The following is a 19,500-nucleotide window of genomic DNA, read 5'->3' on the forward strand; positions in this document are numbered from 1 at the left end:
GCGTCGGTGCGGAAGGTAGGATCGGATGGGATAGCAGAAACGAATGGCGAAATAAGACATCTTCTGAATCAGTGGCTGGTCTCTCGAGACAAAGGGAGGAGACAGGGATATCGGGAGCGATAGTGGAGTTGGAAACGAATATCGTCACTGCAGCTGCTCGCGGTGCGTCCTTTAGCAGAGCGTGCCCAACGATGATCGTGTCTTGATCGACATGCTCGAACATCTTCTCTTTCGCTGCCTGGATACCATCAACGACAGCACCACGAGTAGCATAGCGCCTGTACAAGTCCTCCGACAACCCCGACCACTTCGTGCTGTAACTCTGTATACCCCGGAAGGTAGAAGTGCTCGAAGTCTCTGTTTGGCACTCGGTCGACAGGAGAAGGCACGGAACATGGCGAGGTGAAGCAGGCAGTGTAGTCTGCCTTGAAGTGCCTATCTGAACGGCGTACAGCCTTGCCGTCGGCTTCGCATGACTTCGTAATCCGATCGTCCGTCTGCGTGCGCTTCTCCACCGGATTCTCTATATCCAACAAAGTTCGAGGTCGTCTGCGCTTCCTTCACGCCATTTAAGGCGGTTGCTGCATGTCAGCTTGCTGTATGGCTTCCTGTTCAGTGGGCTCCTGAGTCGTGACATCCTCTGCCTGCGTCTCTGCTTTGCCAAATGAGGTTCTCGTCATTCTGCTCCATGGCGCAACCCCTTGAGCCCTTGTCTGTGTTCCGCTCTGTATATCCCTGCGTACTGTATTTGACGTACGCGAGTTACCGGTTCTGAATAGTGCTCTATGGCGAACTTCTCGCGGCACGTCCGTAGTTTGTAGTTGATAAAAGGCATCGGGCATCGCGAAGGTGGAGACATTCTCTGCCTGCTGCTCCGGTGCCCGCAATAGATCGGTACCTGGCCTGGCCTGGATGGTCAAGGTATATGCATCCGAGCTAGCAGCCCCAACAAGAGATCCAGAGCTTGTCAGAGCCCGGCCATCAAATAGCCCTTGAAAGGGCCGGGTTGATGTGATACTGTTAAATAGCATCAAGGGGTGTTCCGATATACTTCGAAAGATTTTTGGGCTTTCCTTGGGCTCGTGGTCAGTGTTGGCTATTGTAGACATGCACGGTGAAAAAATTGCATATGTATTGTTCTCTGAACTGAGGGAGAGAGCCGCTATGGAAGTTGTATTAAGTTGCTTCAGCATCACAATGGGTAGGTGAGTAATTGCCGAGCATGTCGGGAACGGGTATTTTTGTTCCAGAGCAAGCCACCATTGAATGAGTCGGGATCCCTTCAACGGTATCCAGCCAGAGATCCAGACACGACCTGTTGAGCTCTTTCTGAAATCAGCGTCGAACGTATTTCTGCTGGTGGAAACAATATCGATGTATGTTTAGTGGAATAGCTGCTCGGTGACGGTCGAACGGTACTAATCTCACTCTCATCCAGCATCACAACGACAGACTCGCGTGCCTTGTGATTGAACGGACGACAGCAGTCATCCATGTGTGGGCAACGATGCCGGGTGCTGCGGTTACGTTCTGCTGTGTGGATTTATTATTGCTTTTGTAGGTTTTTGCAGATCTTGTAAGCCCCGCGCGAAGATCATGCATGGACTTTTGAATGTGGCAGCGTTTGTAAAGGAGACACGACTCTGTAACCATGCAGTGGAACCTGATGTTCGGAGAGAGGATGAGCCGCGGGCTGCTTCCTGGCCCTGAAGAGTATGGTTATACACATTGAGGATTCGACATGCCTCGCAATTTGTGCTCATGGGCCTAGTCCAGAGGAGCAATGTTGATGGCATAGCCACTTCGCTGTCTGCACCGAGACAATGTCCAGCCCCGCGCGTTCGGTAGACCCCAGTTCGCCTCTCGATAGGCTCTGTGCGCTTTGGAATTCTCCACTGGAGTTCTTTGCGCCCAGTGCAGTAGCACCGCTGCCGCCCTGGGAAGCTGAATCCCAAGGCAGCTTTCCACGGTGAGGCACTCGATCCGCCTAGCAGGCAGCTTTTTCTTTTCTTTTTCTTCTAACAATCACATATTCGTGTTCAGCGCTCGTCTGGCGGTCGAGTATGTTCGAATCCATGATAAGTATTATGCTGAACGGGCCGACTGCAATGGATGGTAATTCATGAAAGAAAGCGATCATTTGGCGCAGCTTAGGGCTCTGCCAATGTAGCGAGTGCAGGGTCCTCTCGAGGGAATATTGCTGATTCTTTCCTTCCCATACCATTGCTGGTTTACCTGGTCTGTTATTGGTCCAAGGCTTTTATTGAGAAAACACTGAATGATGCAATGTTGCTGACAGCTCAGCTCGGGAAGCTGAAACATCTGAGTGGTAGCTGTTGTGAGGAATATTGGGCGTAAGCGGAGAGAAAGACCGGACGCTTGAGCCCGTTGTGTGATAGAAGTCGTACAGGTTAGAATCCAGAAGGAAACCGAGCTAGAGATCTGGGAGGCGATATCAGCCACGGGGCAGATAATTTCGGAACATCAGAATCTCTGAATTCTCAAATTTGCGAGTGAGCAAGGCCAGAAAGGGCAACGTGGTCTGTGGCAGCGAATGGCTCGTAAGGCCTGTTTCAATTCCCATAGCAATTGCCATCATCGTAAGAAGTAGCATTGTAGGACAGGTTGTTCATGTCATATGAGTTCCCATCATGGTCTGGAGGCAGGATTGACGGTCGAGACTAGTTGTGACAGACAGTCGTGATATAGATCCAGAATATGACTGAGCCGAAGCAGGGAAAGCACGCCGAATCTCCATCGGTGGTCAAATGCTTCAGCATCATGCAAGGGTTTCAAAGGACTAAGCGCAACATAGAAAGCTCGCCACTATCGAAATGGATTGTTATGAAAGCTAGACATAAATTTTCCCAGCTCTGCCATGGCGATAAAGTTGACTGATATCGAGTCCTTGTTTTCTTGAGTGCTTGGTCCATTCTAGATACAAGCCGGAGTTAGAACTTTGTTTCTGATATATGAACCGCTCTCACATAAGGTCAAGAAGCAGACGACTCACCTCACTTTGACCTGTCAGCTAGCCGTAGTTGCTGGCAGAAGTCCGACTCGGCGCAATAGTAGTTCGTATAGGGCTTTTGCAATCACGTGAGTTTCAAGTCGACAGCTGAAAGCAAGTGAACATACCATACCCTGCAAATCTCCAAATCGATCTCTCGCGATTACTTTGAGAGTGCTTCAGTGCAAAAATTTGATATCCTGTCTTCAGAGGTGACACGTTCGAGTTCCGCAAGCGAACGGAGATTTCGCTGAATCATATCTATCCTGAACATAAGGTATACTGATAGGAATCGGTCAGTAATATCCTGATCCCCAACAGCAACAACAGGGATGCCTCAGATAAATAGGCTGTCTTCTGAATAGTACAAGGCTTAGCCATTCAAGCACTCTCCTGTTCTTTGGATGCATGGTCAGGGTGTATTGGTGGGTATCTGTAGCCCCCAGGACAGCACTCGGGATTTGGTGTCGTGAAAGCACGCAAGGATGCAATGCAAAAGTATTATCGTACGGCCGCAGGCAGTAGTGAAGGAGGTTATGGTAGATTGACGATTGAGATTGCATTCACAAACCCAGTTCTCGTTTCGGCGCATGAGTGACCGGCCGACAGTTTGCCGTGAGACTTCTTCTCCTCACTATACAGCCATTAGACCATCTCCTTTTGCAATTGCCAAGACTCACCAAGAAGCAATTCGAGCAAGACATCTTCACCTGCTCGAGATACCCTGTAAGCCGTCCCAACGTCCTGTATCGGGGGTAAATTGGCGTGGAGTCTATTATTGATAGGAGTCGCCACCATAAAGCATGTATCTCGTGGATCGCAATGTCTAGCACAACTAGAAAGCTCGAGATAATGCTCAAGATACCGCTGATTCATGCATGACCAGCCAAAGAAACGACCATACAGCTGACGTGAATAGGATGTCGATATACCCGTCACCCACAAGCGTGCCTTGATCTTTTGTGCTCATCAACGGGCTTGCGGCGAATGTAGATTAAAGTCACCTGTTCGGCTGGTGCGTTTGCATGGTTTCCTTCCAGCTGAAATGATAACCGAATACATGCTTTTTCCTGGGAAGCCTCATACGTGGCCGGCATCATAGATGTCCGTGGATGATAGATCTGTTAAAACTCCAGTTTCACAATCGCAGACATCACAGCATTGACGCTATTGATAGCCGGACTTGTTGAGATTCGGAAGGGAGTCGCTTCCACAGTGTCTAACTGTGAGCGAGGGTCATTCATTGTGACCGGTATCACTATGGTCACTCCTGCTTTTTAGCCGCCGAGATCGATGTTTCCAATTTATTCCTTGAGTCCGTCTTGAGACCGATATGTGGGATTATGTCGGTTGCCCGTAGCCTTTACCGGATTTCTTCAATGGTACTGCACCGAGGCAGAACATGCTACCAGTGTAGTAGCTATGCGAGTTTCTTCAACCAAAGGTCGCAAGTGACAGACGGCTAGGAAGAGTTTCAAGGCGAGTCGGCTCAGGGCGACGATATGTTCAGACTCAAACATTGCTGTAAGACATATACTTCAACTTCATCACCAGTAGCAACCGTGGTGAAGCAAGCAGCTAGTTCTAGGTAAGGCTCTGATTGGCAGTACTGTGCGCCCTTCGCATGGTCGAGAAGGGTTGAAGATTCTCGAGCTCTTTGTGTACCGCACAACGCTGCGCACAGCGAAAAGTTCTTCACTACCAACCATCCCCTCACCACCGCACGTCAGCAAACGTTTTCCGACTCAGGAAGGACGCTTCCACTTTTTTGGATAGCACGGGGCCTGTTGCTCTGAGATATATTCGCTATCATAGTGGACCGTTTCACGAGCAAAGCAGCCCTACCAGCTTCCTCGCGGACGTGACTGGGACGCCAAGATACAAGACCTATGGGCGGGCCCAGCCTTGAGTAACATCTGCAAGCACGTATACCAGCAGGTCTCGCGAGCAGAGCTTCGGTGACAAACTCTATAGCGGCTCTAGATTGCTTGAAGTTGTCATGCCGCTCGTCTGGGATCAAGTGACAATCGCTTTCTGAACTCGGATGCGGTTCATGAGCCGCGATCCGGAGTGCGCAGATAGCCGTAGTAGTCATAACGCAAATACTGCGAGGGGGAGAGCAACCGGAGCCGTAATCTGGGAGAATATGGACCCCAGACGAAAGGGTTTATCATGCGCGAGAAAGAGCGCCGCGAAATATAAACAGTATAAAAGGCTTTCCTGGCATTTGCTCTGCAGCGGTCGTTGGAGCACTCAGCTGATTTTTTGCACAACAGGTGTCAGTCCTTCTCTTCTGAAAATATTTTGAGGCGCTGAGAAATGCATTTGCTTTTATTCTCAACACAGTTGTTGCTAGTTTGGCTTTGTATTTTCGAAGACGTGACCAAGAGCCGCACCCTAAGATCTGCACAGCTCCTCTGCCCACAGTTTGATGGCTGCTTCAGGTGTGACGGAACAATGCACGTATCGGGGTTGTATTTACGTCGGAATCAAGTAGCACATGCTGCTCTTCTCTCACTCAAGCCTGGGGGGCATCTTTCTTCAGTTCCAACAGGTCCGGAGGTTCCATGAAGATTGGTTCGTCCAGATCCCCATATAAAAAGGCTGTGACAATGTCGATTTGATGGAATTTGAAAATCTTCATATCAGTTGAGCACCGTCGCCATGTCCTCCTATAGCTATCACCCCTCCGCCTTCTGAAAAGTCCGATGCGGAATGCCTCGTTCATGGATTCTCGCCGGTCCCATAGCACAATGGGCTCCGGCTCATCTGGCCAATAGCGTTCCCTCTCTTTCGAATCTGAAAGCCACACTCTATTCTTTCGTCCATCATTGGGGTATCCTACAAAGATATGACCTTCAAAATCATAGTTCGTCGAGCTCCCTATGAAGGCCATGATATAAAACGGCAACTGCTCCCACAGTCGCTGACTCATACCAGGCACATTGTCAAGAGGGACGTCAGTTAGCACACTGATCTAGATCCGCTCGCCGTCAAAGTTTTTGGGTTTGCGCAGCATCCCGATCGGGGTGGCACTCCACCTTTGCAGGTGTTCAGATCATTGTGCACCGTATGGCCCACGATAATGGTATCCTGGTCGACATGTGGAAACCAGCGCCCCCTCTACACCAGCGATGATTGCTGATAGAATGCAAGAATGGTCGCAAGAATGGTCACAACTTGGGTTGTACCTGCTCCAGAGTGGCTGGCAGTAACAGTAAAAACTATGAATGGCAAGACAAGGGTCATGGACATTTATAGACCGAGATAGAGATCAGCAAATGGAATGATGGTTAAGAGCGATGCGAAGTGGTTAGCGAGAGCGAACAAGCACAGCAACGCGACATGCTCCGTCGCTGCTTTTGTCTCATGTGGAAGTTTGGGGTATCTTTCCACTCAGTTTCAAGGTGTTGCCCAGATGCTGCGCTGGCCTTCTCCAATAAATTTGAATGTCGTCCACAAATCCCTGAAAGAGCTCTTCCGGTAGATTGTAAATAGACACGCAAGAGAGATACAAACTCTCCAGGCGTCAGAGTCTGTCTCTTCTACGCAACTGAACCAAAAGCGAGAACAACAGATCAAGAGGGCGGACAACTGTAATGGGGCAGTCAAATGTCCCGATTTTCGGCCTGGGTGATATCTGCGAGCCACATGTCTAGAGTGTAAGCCGTCCGGCGCTCACTAGCAGAAGCAACACACCTCCACCCGATGGGCGAATACATAAAGTTCAAAACATGTCCTCTCGACCTGCATTCTTGTAGAATTGGCTCACTCCGCGCGCACCCAGCCCATTCTCAGGGAGAGTGCCACTGATGTTTGAACGCCGCCGTCTGATAGAGGTTTCGCCAACCGACGAACCCGTATCTAGTCTCTGCCTCCGGTATGTCGCAACATTATGCCCATCGAGGATCGCTCCGACTTTATCGCGCACTCTTTTGAATAACTTCGAGGAAGCGCAAAATCACAGCAGAAGAAGCGTCAAAGAACAAGGCACCAGATGTCTGGTGGCCCTTACCAACATGGCTTGGCTGGGGATGATCTCAATTGCTGAAAGACAGCCCTTACAAGAGCCCTGGGAGGATGTATCCGCTGTCGAATGATGCAAATTAGGCTGCGTATCTTGGGCGGTGTATTTTTGGCGTCCCCAGGCCGATGGTGCTAACGCAGCAACCCAGAGCCCTTCGTCGTCTGCCATTACAGCAGACCTCGTCGAACACCCTGGCTGGCTCCACTGGGTAGTGAGTTTGCGAGACGTGTTCAAAAGGCCAGAACAGAATGGACCCATCACAAATGATTTTATCGCATACCAACGGTGCATTTCGAATGCCATTGACTTGTTGTTATTGGGAAGTATGTTTCTTGCCGCCGCAAGACTGCATGCCAAAGGCCGAGTTCAAGATCTCTGAACCAACCAGATTGAAAACCATACCAGTAATATCCTTATCCGTCGGGCAGGAGGGGACAAGAATGATGTTGTCCACCAGGTCCTGACTCCGCATGTCCAACAGACCGGGAAATGAGAGCGAAATCCTGCACTGTTCGCTAGGATATGGAAGTCCAAGTCGCCACGCATCAACATCTCAACCATCATTACCGCTGCAATTGTATCGTGGTTCCCCATAGAACATAATCCAAGGGTGATAGATATAGCATTAGCTTGTCCAGAGTGTACATTCAGACATTGAGTATGAGGACGCTAGAGCTGTTAGAAATGAGCTATGAGTAATCGCGTCGCTATACATACCTTCTGGCAAGCATCTTCTTCTTCGAATCTTATATGGCTGGAGGTGGCAGTAGCTCTCGAGTTTCGTTTGGGTGGCATTGCGCAATCGTCGAACCCAAAGTTCGCGGACCGGACCGGGGATAAGGATATCATGGGGTTGTAGAAATGGTTTCGTGACGATAAAAAATGAATGATGAAATATAACACGGATGAAATAGAGGGGGATGATGGAAGGATGGGAAGATGAAGATGCGGTGGGGGGGGGTTCCACGCTCTCCAAACAGAGAAAAGCTGACATCATTAGCCAGCATCTAGATCAGTCAAAGAGCATCCTTCTGCTCCTCGATTTTCCAACTGGGGCTGCCCCTATAATGTTCTCCTTGTTCACATCCTTCCTCTTTCCAGGGGGTGGCCAGCCCACAGAACTCCCTTCTACCGAGGACACCAGCGATTGGGTTGATAAAGTAACAACAAATTAGTAGAGAGATTGCGAGTTGTTTTGCGCACGTATACCGCATGAGGGAGATGTGTGATGGCCACTGAGATACTAGCGGTAGTCTCCGTAGCCGCTCCCGAAAAAGACGTCAGGACCTGGGATCTTTTGGAACATGTTTCTGTACCAATAGTAGGGCCAAGAGTGTATTCACCTGGGATACTAGGCTTTGACCGTTGTGATATTGGCCACAGAAAGTGTAGCCTTGCCGCACGATTGATAATGTTTGTGGCAATCTTGTGGAGTTGCGGACTCGCGTAAGAGGAATTTCGCTCTCCGCGAACATCGAAGGTCAGGGGATCCCAGATGTCTGCCTGCCGTAGCGCTGTCAGCTCATTGACCATGTCATAATGGACGCTGGATGAGCTAGCACAAACCAGCCCTTCAACTTCAAGTCCGCACTGTTGAACAGATCATAGAGGGCCGCATCTGGATCCTCCATTTACCACTAAGGCTCGCAAGCATGTGTCATTTCCGCGGATCATTTGCGAAGTCATCATGCCGATAGTAATCCACGGTCATGGTTTTGCCATTGACCCGTAAAGCCAATCATTCATTAGAACAGAACAGCACAACTGTATCAGCAGTTTGGTCCTCTGGATCCGGCCTGAATATAATCCGATATTGTCCTTTTGGCGTGGTTAGTGCTTTCCATACGTTATAGGTGCAGGATTACTCACGCAAAGGAATCCCACAATATAATAAGCAAAAAAAAAAAAAGGAAAAGTGTGGCCCATCACCAGACCACACCATGAACAGCATCAGATTCGCTGTTCAGAGTTATATTGATGTAGGCAAACGAATAAATGCGTTTTTTTACCGTCACCGTGGAACCAAATTTGGGCTAAGCCGCAGACAGGTAGTTGGGCGTCTTTGTCGGCAGGGAAATCCGGCATGGCGGCACTGAAAAAGGCGTTGGATGGGTGCCGCGAGCCCAGTCCTAGAGCCACAACCAACATAGCGTGAGAATAGGCCATTGTTTCCAAGTACAATTTGCAGCCGAAGCACCAAAGCCAGGCCGCGAGCGTCTTGATGCCAGAGCTAATCATACTTACTCTAGTATGATCTGAGTTAGAAAGGACATCGTCACGATATTGCAATATAGCAGAAAGAAAAAAACAAACAGAAACCAAATGCAAAGCCGACGCTCATCCCTCAACTGGTAGAAATGAGCTTCCCTAATTCTTTGGCCGAGGTCTTGGCCGAGGTCTTGCGCCCGCGCGTTATCTCCCTGATTTCGCGCTTGCCATCTCATCAACTGCAACGTGGTAATCTATCTGCATCTCTCGCTGCCAGAGAGCAGGGCGCAGCAAGTGTCAGTCTACTAGGATTCCCGGATCGGGAAGCATATAGGGCGTCTCGTCAGCGGTATCAGACACCGTATGCCCAGAAGACGAAACCGGTTATTGCTGGGATTCCGGCGATGAGTGTGATCAATTCGCGGTCTGTTAATTGGTCCAGAATGAGGAAGAGTATGTGCGGTGCCTGATACTGTGGGTTGCCATTGACGGGGTCGATCATGGCTTGCCATAGCAGGGTCAAGGGGGGAGTTTGCGGGCGATGGCGGGAGCAGCAATTGGGAGAATAGAAATGGTCTGAAACAGTACAATCTGCCGTTCTTCTTATGTATCCCATACACCGGTCGGGGCTAAAAACCTGCTGAGCATCCAGACCATTAGGTTTCATTCGGCACCATTAGCCTCTTTCGGACGGAGCGCCATACCTCTGTCTCTGTCGTCCTTTCTGCCAGTGGCCTCTTCAGTGCCAGTTGGATCACGACGTATATGTGTATTCTTTGTGCTGGCTATAGCTTGACGTAGACCCAATCATGTTCTTCCTACATTGTTCTGTAATTTGTAGGTCGACTGTTTGAATAGTGCTCACGGTTATATCTTCTCCGACCCTCCCGTACGGGCTGTTGTTGTACAACCGTGTGGATCCACCAGAGGGCCATTGCTCCGCACAAGCGCGATCTGGTGGGAAATGTTTGGCAAAGCGTAGTATCTGGCATTTCTGGACAGGCTATTGCGATGTGCGACTGCCGCATATAGTCGGCTGAGTCTTAGGCTTCCACAGTTCCACCGCCGCTGAAATTCATGCGGATGTCAAACTGCCCAACCAGTAGTGGATGCTTGAGATTCCGCTCAAAGTCTATGGGGATTCGTCAACGAAGTTGATAGAAGATTCCAAATCGGACTTGACGTACCACCTCAGCCCCCATCTTGTAAAAGTGCCTTACCAAGGTCCCATATCTTTGTGAGGAGTGTCAAGAAAGCTGGATTTCCAAATCTTAGCCTTTTTCACCCTCTTGGACAGGCTCGTCCCAGACAATGAAAACACGTTCTCGAGGGTTCCTGGAGCAATTGACTCCGAAGAGAGAAGCTCTGACATTTACCGACATGATTATACCTGCACTAAATGAGAAGCTCTATCTGAACCGAGAAAGAATCATAAATTACGATCTCATCTCGCCTTGCGGGGTTGGCAGTGTTGCGATGCGGCGTCTTCATTGCAAGAGCCGAGCCGGGCCGGACACATCGATAGGGGTTATATCTTGAACAGAATCAGTACGCTATCATCTTATAGTAAGGCAGAGGCTACTGGCCTCTAAATAGCTTCATAGTAAGAGGGAATGGGTATTAAAGATATCGGTAGTTGCGTCGTAGCTGAAGGAGTACCAAGAACTTTGCCACAAACATGGTACCAGAGTGCCATTTTTGGCCTCGGGGATATGCGAGTAGACACAATAGTAAATAGCAAGAATTTATGACTTACCTATTAGCCGACAACATAAAAAGATATGGGTAACAAGATGGATATCACACAGGGCGATATTGATCAAAACCAGAGCCAATGGGTACTAGGTTGAAATTGCGGTGATCCAGGTGATATTGCCGCAGGATGTGGGGATATGGGAAATGTCTATATCGGACAAAATAATCGCAGCAGAGGGCCTGACGAAATCTGTTTCCAGTCCATGGCCCATCATCCTCTGATATTGTCGGTGCTGGTGGGGCTTAGCACAATTAGAGGCAATAGGAATCTTGGTCGACCACAGCAGGGTTATTGGTGGCCATGGCGGGGTTACTGGCGTACGGAGTGGCCGGCGTTATGTGTATCCTTTGGGCTGGGACAGTACGCTGTTCAGCTCTCCTTTTCTTCCTACCGGCGCCAGTAGTGAGACGGGTTCTCTTTCGATAGAGTTGGGGAGAGCTGCCGAGGAGTCGAGGACAAGCGCTTCGTTGTCAACTCTCTTTCCTCCCTACCAGCGCCAGTAGGTTCAAGAGGCTCTCCCTCGATAGGATTGAGGAGAGTAGCCGAGTCCAGGACAGCGAGGTCGATGAAACCCATGGTGACGTTCTGGAAGTACAGGTTGGGTATGTTTGGGTTGCCTGCCAGTACATTGTGATTGGCAAATGGTTTATAAGAAAGGCCATCACCTTGGATTGCCATGTCGTGATGTTTGCCTGTCTGGCATAAACCAAATCCACCACCTGGCGCAAACAAGGAGGTTTTTGGGGGAGACGTTTAGCCATTCCCCCATGCAAGGCGAACAATCAATACAACCTGGTTTTATGCCGGTATGATGAGGCGCATATCGTCGAGTGCTCGTGAGGGTATCGAGACCACAGCATGGAATAGTTACGGCCCCGGGCAGATTGTAGCTGCGAACAAGCGTGGGATCAAGCCCTAGGAATAGCACCATGAAGGCTAAAGGTCTTTGCATTCTTTGGGTGTAAGTCTAGAATCCCCCTCGACTGCGAGTCAAAGCAGCGGAACCCCTGGGCAGCGGTTATGCAAGTTGTCTCGTAGTTTCTCGGGCAGTGCGAAGCATCCGGAATGGAAACACTGCTCTCCGTTCGTCATACTTCAGGGCTGCTGCCTGATGCCCCTCCAATGCTGTTTGCAGCTGATAGGGTCGACGACCGGGAGAGGACTCGAAATGTGTCTGATTTCGGAATCTTTGGCGAAATGGTGTTTTGCCTATGCAGCCCGGGCCCGGGGTATGCCTGAAACAAGGGCGCTTGCGAAGAGCTCAGATTATCACTCGCAAGGTAGATGGTCACAGTTGTGTAAAAGGATCGTGAAAACGTTGTGGTCCCAGATCGTCCCATGTGGTCGTTATCATCATCGTTCTCGAAGGTGTACTCGATGGGCTTTGGGAGTAAAGTCAGCGCTCGCCTCACTGCAACGGACTGCTCAAATAGAAATACTGAGAATGTAGCCTCGAGAGTTTCCAACCGTCGGAACGAATTTGACTTGAGTAGGAGTCGATAGCGGATATGTCACATAGTGGGAGTCATGGAAATGTATATATATTTTTGTGAGGCATGGACAATACAAAAGGTGAACAGAAGGAAGAAGGAAAGAAACAAAAGTAGAAGAAAGAGGAGAGATCTGGAGATGAGGAAAAGTGAAGAAGAGAAAGGATGAGAAGTGAAAATATGAGAGATATTTATAGCCAGGAGATAGGAAAGTCCTGGCAACGTCAGGACAATCATGAGAGAATTCGCCTCACCATGTCCGGTGACTTCGTTTGAGGACCAAGGATGGGATTGCATGAGGGACCTGCAGCAGACGTGACTAGGTTGTCTCAGATTGGCGATGCGCAGAATATGCTGAACCAAAGGGATTTGATCAGTTTGCAAACAAGGTATCATAGAGTGGGTTGGTATTATTGGCATCTACAGTGGCCTCACAATAGGACTTCCAGGAAAGTAGATAACTATACCAATTATCCAAAACACAGTTGCTATTCATCACGCAGATCCATTACCCACGTCTTACAGCATTCAGATATTACATCCCGCAGGAGACCGGTCCGAGCACTGGAGTAATGCTGTACTTCCATTTCCGTCAATCTGGCCGTGTCAGCTCATCCGTTTGTGCGCATCGCGCTGACTGACTCAAACAGACAAGCAACTTGCTGCGGGGTGAGCAAGGGTTTGATGTAAGACAAACCTGAGCGCCTGCTCTGCACCATGCCTTCTAACATAGAGTATCGACGTGGAGTTTCATGAGGTCTTGTTATTGTGTGATGCCTTTTGTTGCCCCTCATAGAGTCCGGTATAGTATCCGGCATAGTACCAGGCCATCATGAGGGATTTAAGACCTTCATCTTGGACTAACACAACATCAGCACATTTCCATCAGTCAATGCGGACGGGTGGATTGCAACGCACCTGGTGGAAACGCAAAAGTCGGCATGGGAGGGGCATGTGGAGCAGAGGCAGCCGGCGCCTCTTCCATAGTCTGGTTAGCACCGTTTATAGCCTGTACCAAAGTTAGACATCGCCAAACAGCGTCAAAGGGAACATACCTGCGGAACTTGCGTCTCAGCTGCAGGCTCGGCGTCATCAACACCAGCCATTTCATGGTCATGCTCAACCTGAGCCCAAGACCCCGCAGCTGCCGCCCCCGCCTCGGCCTCAGCGGCGGCTTCTGCTTCAGCAGCACTCAAGACGTCTTCGACATTCTCGCCCTTGGCGTGGATGCTGTGGTAGAGCTGTCACGGTCAGTCAGAATTGGGGTCACGTGCCAGGAGTACCTAACTCACCTTGTATTCCTCGACGGCCTCATCCCAGCTCTGGACTAGCGCCGAGTCATCCCAAATTTCTTCCTGCGTCAGCGCACTACTAGAACCCTTATTCTTCCCCATGACATCTAGAGTTCTGAACACCTGTCTAATAAATGTAAGAGTTGTTGATGTTGATGGGCACGGCGAGAGGCGAACGAAGGAAGGCGGAGTGCGGCTCACCGCTTGATTCTGCCCAGGTAAAAATAATTTTCAGCAAAAAAAAGATCCCGCTCCGATGAGATCCAGGAACACATCCAATTATTTGACAAAAATGGCTCCCGATAAGAAGGACAAGAAGCGCAAGGGTATGCTTCTGAGATATGTGCTCTGCTGTTACTAGCTAATTGATGTCTCTAGCGGCTGTTGCCACCGTTGACTCGCCCGCGAAGAAGACGAAGAAGGTCGAGGCCAAAGCCGCCGAACCTGCGACGGAAAATACCAAGTCAATTTTGAAAAAGAAGGCAGCCAAAGAGGACAAGGTCTCGAAGCCCAAGGCTAACGGCGATGCTCCCCGGTCGATTAAACCCCGCAAGCGCGCTGCCGACTATATGAGCGATGAGAGCGAGGCTGAGGTTCCCGCAAAGAAGGTTGCTGCGAAGGAGGCCAAGAGCAAGCCCAGTGCTAAGAAGTCCAAGCAAGAGGATGGCACAGCTGCTCCCGTGAAGGAGAAGTCTGCGAAGGCCAGCAAGAAGCCCGCGAAGAAGCTCGAGATTGTGGCCAGCGATTCAGAAGACGAGGCGGAAGAGGGTGTCTCATTGAACGCAGAGGATAGCGAGGAAGAGGATGACCAGACAACCGCTCTTATCCGAGGCTTCGAAAGCAGTGGTGATGAGGACGAGTCCGCTGACGAGGGTCTCGACCCCGATGCTCCGGTTCCCAAGATCCCCGACTCAAAGAAGGCCAAGAAGAAGATTCTCAAGCTGCAGAAGGAGGCCAAGGCACAGTCGTCAGAAAGCACCGGAGCTGTTTATGTTGGGTTAGTACCATCCTATCTTCTACCAGTTTCCATCTAACAGTTCTAGACGTATTCCTCACGGTTTCTACGAGCACCAGATGCGTGCTTACTTTGCACAATTTGGAGAGATCACCCGCCTACGTCTTTCTCGCAACAAGATCACCGGCGCCTCAAAACACTACGCCTTCATCGAGTTTGCTTCCGAATCCGTTGCCAAGATCGTAGCCGCGACCATGGACAACTACCTCATGTACGGTCACATCCTGAAGTGCAAGTTCATCCCATCCGACCAGCTGCACCCTGAACTCTGGAAGGGCGCCAACCGTCGCTTCAAGGCTACGCCCTGGAACCGCATCGAGCAGAAGCGTCTTGAGAAGGGCAGGACTCGCGGAAAGTGGGAGAAGAACATCGAGGGCGAGCAGAAGCGACGCCTCGCCAAGGCTGAGAAGTACAAGGAGCTCGGATATGACTTCAAGCTACCCGAGCTGAAGAGTGTCGATGAGGTTCCAGTTCAAAAGGCCATCGAAGGTGATGAGACCAAGGCTGTCGAGGAGCCCGAGCCCGTCAAGGCTGTTGAGGCCGCTCCTGAGCCCGTCGTCGAGGATGAAGAGCAGGCCGAAACACCCAAGAAGTCAAAGAAGGAGAAGAAAGGAAAGAAGGAGAAAAAGGAGGTAGAGGCTGTTGAGTCTCCCAAGCCCAAGGAAGTCGCTGCTTCGCCTGCGGCCGCCACCAAGTCGAAGAAGAAGTCGAAGAAGGCCAAGGCTTAGATAGCCTGCCTTGATGTGTATTGTTGCAAAAATCGTTAGGGTTATTTCAATCGGAGTACGGGTTTCAACCTTCAACTACCCCCTTTTCGACATGTTCAGTATGCGACCCCTTGCGTCATGATTATTTCAGTTACTTGCAAATTTATTTCTTTTCTTTTTCTTTCAATCGATCAATCAGGGTTTGTAGCTGTACAACCCCGCACCCCTCACTGCTTCCTCGGCAATCCTCTCAACTACGATCAGAGAACTATATCAATGGACGACATTTCAACTTCTTCCATAACAACCATTCACCACAAAGCCTGTTCCTTCTATTCTAAGATCTCAGTCCAACAACCACTAACAATGTCCTTCCCCCTAACCCACCCAACCACCCGCGAGCTAACCGGCGGCGACCTCCTCGCTCAATCCCTCAAGCACCTCGGCGTCGAAGTCGCCTTTGGCCTGCACGGCGGTCATCTTGACGCATTCCTAATGGGCGCTGATTCCGTCGGCATCAGACTAATCGATACACGCCACGAGACCGTCGCCGTCCAAGCCGCCGAGGGATACGCAAAGATAGCACAGAAGATCGGGGTCTGCTTTGTTACGGCAAATAGTGGGTGCGTCACGCCCTTCTCATTCCATCTTCAGCGCTCCTTGCAATGTGCTCGGGTAAAGCTAGGTAGATTGTTGACAGGAGTAGGTTTTCAAACGGCATCCCCGGCCTTGCAACCGCGTTCGCGGACCGCTCACCGATTCTTTGCATCACGTCCTCGGTGCCTCTACGAGACGCAGAGAATAATTCCCTCCAGGGAGCGCTTGATCAAGTTGTTGTTTCGAAGCCTGTAACTAAGTTTACGTATCGGGTTACGAATGCGGAGGATGCGCCGAGGATTGTTTCGTTTGCTGTGAGGACTGCGTTGGCGGGAGCGCCTGGTGGGTTTCATCCTTCTTCTCCGTGTCCCTTCTTAAGAAATGGAGTTGAAGTTGACAAACATAGGACCGGTCTTGCTGGACTTCCCGATCGATGTACTTTTCAGTCCTGTACATGAGAAGCTGATATCGTGGGGATCTATCACTTCACCACTGTCATATCCTCCTGGACCGCATGTTGAGGCCCTGAAGGATGCTGTATCCCTCATTCAATCAGCAACTCGACCAGCTGTGATTATTGGGAGCGGAGGACAGTCGAAGCAGGTACATACATATCTCCAACCATCTTCACAACAACAAACTAACAAACTCAGGCAACAACGGCCCTCCTAACTCTCTCCAAAACCGCACACATCCCCATCTTCGACACGCAGAAATGCACGCTTTCTTCTATACTCACCTCCGAATGTCCCCTCTACGGCGGCGGAAGCGACTCTCTCGCTCTTCTTAGGCCTCTCAAACACCCACAACCAGACCTCGTCCTGCTCCTCGGCGCTCGAACAGGAATGTACCTCGCCGGTCAAAGCGGCGCCATAATCCCAGCCCAAGAAATCTGCAAACTCATCCACGTTGACATCGACGGTGGAGAAATCGGCCGCACCCTCCCCGTCACTCTAGGCATCATCTCCGACATTGGCCAATTTGTCGAGACACTCAACACCCATCTCGCCTCAACACCATCCACGATCTCAAACGTCGATAAAGACTGGGTCGCAACCGTCACAAGCGTCAAGGATCTCCCCTCCCCCTTCACGTCACACAACCCAACCACCAAATCCAACCTTATGCACCCCTATCACGCCCTGCACGCCCTCTTTACCCACCTCCCGAAGTCACCCATAATCGTCACCGACGGCGGTGAAGCGGCCATCTGGGCCTCAAACACACTGCACCTGTGCCAGCCAACTGCCATCCTAAAAGCCACAGGCGCGCTCGGGTTTCTGGGCAACGGCTTCGGGTATGCCCTCGGCGCGGCGATCGCGGCGCCCGAAAGGACAGTGATAAATCTGCAAGGCGACGGGTCTGCGGGGTTTCATTTCATGGAACTCGACACGTACAAGAGACACGGGGTTGACGTGTGGACGGTTGTGGTGAATAATGCGGCGTGGGGGATGAGTGTGAATGGGCAGGATCTGGTTTATGGAGAGGGAAATGGGAAGAGGTTGATTAGTTCTTTGAATAAGGGGATGGGGTTTGGGGTTGTGGCTTACGGGCTGGGGCTGGGGGAGGAGAGGGTTGTTAGGGTTGAGAAGGTGGGTGATGTGCAGGCTGCTGTTGAGAGGTTGAAGAGTGCGAGGGGGGCTGGTTGTATTGAGTTGGTGGTGGATAGAAAGCCGGTTCATCCGGTTACGCAGGCGATGGTTGGGGATACTACAGAGGAGGGGGTTGTTGTTGTGCCGTATTATGACAATGTGCCCAGGGTTTATTATAAGGAGTAGTTTAGGTTGTTTTTCTCGTTCCATGCGTTGGTTATGAAATTATGCAGTCTTGATTTACTAGGCGGTGGTGCTACTACTCTGTTCCTATTTCGACTTGAGATTCTCATCCTTCGGCGTAGCAAGGATCTTGACATGGTCATTCGGCTTAACCAGTTCTTTGAATCCTCGCTCGACTATATCTTCCAATATAACCCGTCGGGAGATCATCTTCTCGATGCCTGTGAAACGCCCTACACATCTCGATCAGCACCCATATCAAGCTCAATCAGAGCAAAGATCTTACCAGCGACAAAGGCATCAACAACCTCCCCGAAATCCTTCTCATCATACGACAACGAAGATCGGTATGTGAGCTCTTTCGTCATGAAACTCCCCAAGGGAAGAGTTAGCTGTTTAATCACTCAGTTAGCAGGTGCAAGCTTCATCTCTTCCCTCTCATTCCATCCCAGTCCAGCACAGAGATAAGAGAAAGAGGGCGAGAGAAAGAGATAAACATACCGGCTTCTTCGGCACAGCCAAATTCACATAACCACCCCTAAACCTCAAACTGTCACACCCAGCCTCAAACCCCTCCTGCGTCCCGGCACAATCGAAGACAACGCCCACACCCTCTCCGCCTGTTTCAGCCGCACATCGCTCAGACACGTTATCATCTGCTGGATTATAAGCCGCACTAACAATCCTAGTTCCGAAAATCACCTCCCTCCTTGCCCTTGACGGCTCTGACACGAGGATCGTTTGAGCACCGAACGCGCGCAGAACGAATGCCACAGCCACTCCCACCGGGCCGGCGCCGATAACAAGGGCTGGGGTTGTGCTGAGATCTCTGTGAACAGACGAGGTAGATGTAGCAGCGTATAATCTGACAGCATGCCATGCTGTAGCTAGCGGCTCAATCAAGGCGGCGGCCGCTAGGTCTATCCCTTTCCCTGCATTTGCACTCCCGTCTAAATCTTCGGGTACAGATTCAGAGAGAATGTAGACATGCTTGGGATTGACTGCGACAACCTCCGACAGCAGGCCTCCACCTCCTGAGAGACCAAGAAACCCAAATTTCTCGCAGCAGTTCGTTGCATCTTGGTTGCATCGGGAGCATGCGGAGCAGTAGTACCTTGGGTCGACGACGACTGCTTGTCCTATTTTTAGCGGTACATCGCGCGCTCCAGTACATTCTCTCCCTGAAGATGAGCCAGGGATATGGATAATTCTTCCTGTAAACTCATGGCCCATCGTTATAGGGAGCATAGCATTCGTGAGTGGGTGCGGACCTCGTTTGGTCGAGGGGATGAGAAAGGGTCCTGGAGCTTTGTTAGCGTCTTAAGCCTGATACTAGGGTAGAGTAGGTGAGTACCTGCGACATATTCATTCAGATCACTTCCGCAGATCCCGCACCATTCGACTTCGATGAGGACTTTGTTATGGTCTGAGGTTGCATTTGGAGCAGGGATGTCTTCGACGCGGATATCTCCTGCGGCGTGGAACTGGGCGGCGCGCATGGTAATGAATGCAATCTTGTGGTATGGCTGGTTTGAACTGCTTGTTGATTTCTGGGTCTCAGAATATTCTTATAGGTTGCTGAATGTTGTAGGATGATGGATGATCTTTCCCCTCACTTCTCCT

At 50.5% G+C, this 19,500-nt stretch overlaps 5 protein-coding genes across 5 annotated transcripts; 2 read left to right on the plus strand and 3 right to left on the minus strand.

The window, feature by feature from the left end:
* Nucleotides 1-314: 314 nt before the first annotated feature.
* BJY04DRAFT_89140 (uncharacterized protein) lies at nt 315-1,358 on the minus strand. The gene has a single exon (XM_073721245.1). The coding sequence runs from the start codon at nt 1,191-1,193 to the stop codon at nt 570-572; it is 624 nt and encodes a 207-aa protein (XP_073569579.1). The 5' UTR covers nt 1,194-1,358; the 3' UTR covers nt 315-569.
* An 11,500-nt stretch (nt 1,359-12,858) lies between these two features.
* On the minus strand, nt 12,859-13,919 carry BJY04DRAFT_192917 (uncharacterized protein). The gene is made up of 4 exons (XM_073711834.1): nt 13,784-13,919; nt 13,547-13,732; nt 13,410-13,500; nt 12,859-13,351 (listed from the first exon to the last, which is right to left on the minus strand). Exons 1-4 carry the CDS (start codon nt 13,883-13,885, stop codon nt 13,242-13,244), a joined length of 489 nt encoding a protein of 162 aa, XP_073569580.1. The 5' UTR covers nt 13,886-13,919; the 3' UTR covers nt 12,859-13,241.
* Nucleotides 13,920-14,059: 140 nt separating this feature from the next.
* On the plus strand, nt 14,060-15,818 carry BJY04DRAFT_89359 (uncharacterized protein). Its single transcript, XM_073721249.1, has 3 exons — nt 14,060-14,109; nt 14,162-14,780; nt 14,827-15,818. The coding sequence occupies exons 1-3, from the start codon at nt 14,076-14,078 to the stop codon at nt 15,524-15,526; spliced, it is 1,353 nt and encodes a 450-aa protein (XP_073569581.1). The 5' UTR covers nt 14,060-14,075; the 3' UTR covers nt 15,527-15,818.
* A 16-nt stretch (nt 15,819-15,834) lies between these two features.
* On the plus strand, nt 15,835-17,880 carry BJY04DRAFT_228935 (thiamine pyrophosphate-binding protein; the record flags this gene model as incomplete). The annotated part of the gene is made up of 4 exons (XM_073718952.1): nt 15,835-16,128; nt 16,212-16,444; nt 16,509-16,705; nt 16,756-17,880. The coding sequence occupies exons 1-4, from the start codon at nt 15,872-15,874 to the stop codon at nt 17,878-17,880; spliced, it is 1,812 nt and encodes a 603-aa protein (XP_073569582.1). The 5' UTR covers nt 15,835-15,871.
* An 84-nt stretch (nt 17,881-17,964) lies between these two features.
* Nucleotides 17,965-19,376, minus strand: BJY04DRAFT_219854 (chaperonin 10-like protein; the record flags this gene model as incomplete). The annotated part of the gene is made up of 4 exons (XM_073716714.1): nt 17,965-18,110; nt 18,164-18,269; nt 18,379-19,178; nt 19,232-19,376. 4 exons carry the CDS (start codon nt 19,374-19,376, stop codon nt 17,965-17,967), a joined length of 1,197 nt encoding a protein of 398 aa, XP_073569583.1.
* Nucleotides 19,377-19,500: the final 124 nt, after the last annotated feature.

Source organism: Aspergillus karnatakaensis (assembly GCF_047715665.1).
Source record: "Aspergillus karnatakaensis strain CBS 102800 unplaced genomic scaffold BJY04scaffold_35, whole genome shotgun sequence".
In the NCBI taxonomy this organism is placed as follows: domain Eukaryota; kingdom Fungi; phylum Ascomycota; class Eurotiomycetes; order Eurotiales; family Aspergillaceae; genus Aspergillus; species Aspergillus karnatakaensis.

Bases quoted from the DNA above. Each gene is read 5' to 3' on its own strand.
- BJY04DRAFT_89140 (XM_073721245.1), bottom strand. From the start codon at position 1,193: ATGCTGAAGCAACTTAATACAACTTCCATAGCGGCTCTCTCCCTCAGT.
- BJY04DRAFT_192917 (XM_073711834.1), bottom strand. From the start codon at position 13,885: ATGGGGAAGAATAAGGGTTCTAGTAGTGCGCTGACGCAGGAAGAAATT. The intron at 13,733-13,783 runs GTGAGTTAGGTA...TGACCGTGACAG, and splicing joins AGGCCGTCGAGGAATACAAG to CTCTACCACAGCATCCACGC. The intron at 13,352-13,409 runs GTGCGTTGCAAT...ATGTTGTGTTAG, and splicing joins GACTTTTGCGTTTCCACCAG to TCCAAGATGAAGGTCTTAAA.
- BJY04DRAFT_89359 (XM_073721249.1), top strand. From the start codon at position 14,076: ATGGCTCCCGATAAGAAGGACAAGAAGCGCAAGG. The intron at 14,110-14,161 runs GTATGCTTCTGA...TGATGTCTCTAG, and splicing joins GAAGGACAAGAAGCGCAAGG to CGGCTGTTGCCACCGTTGAC. The intron at 14,781-14,826 runs GTTAGTACCATC...TAACAGTTCTAG, and splicing joins ACCGGAGCTGTTTATGTTGG to ACGTATTCCTCACGGTTTCT.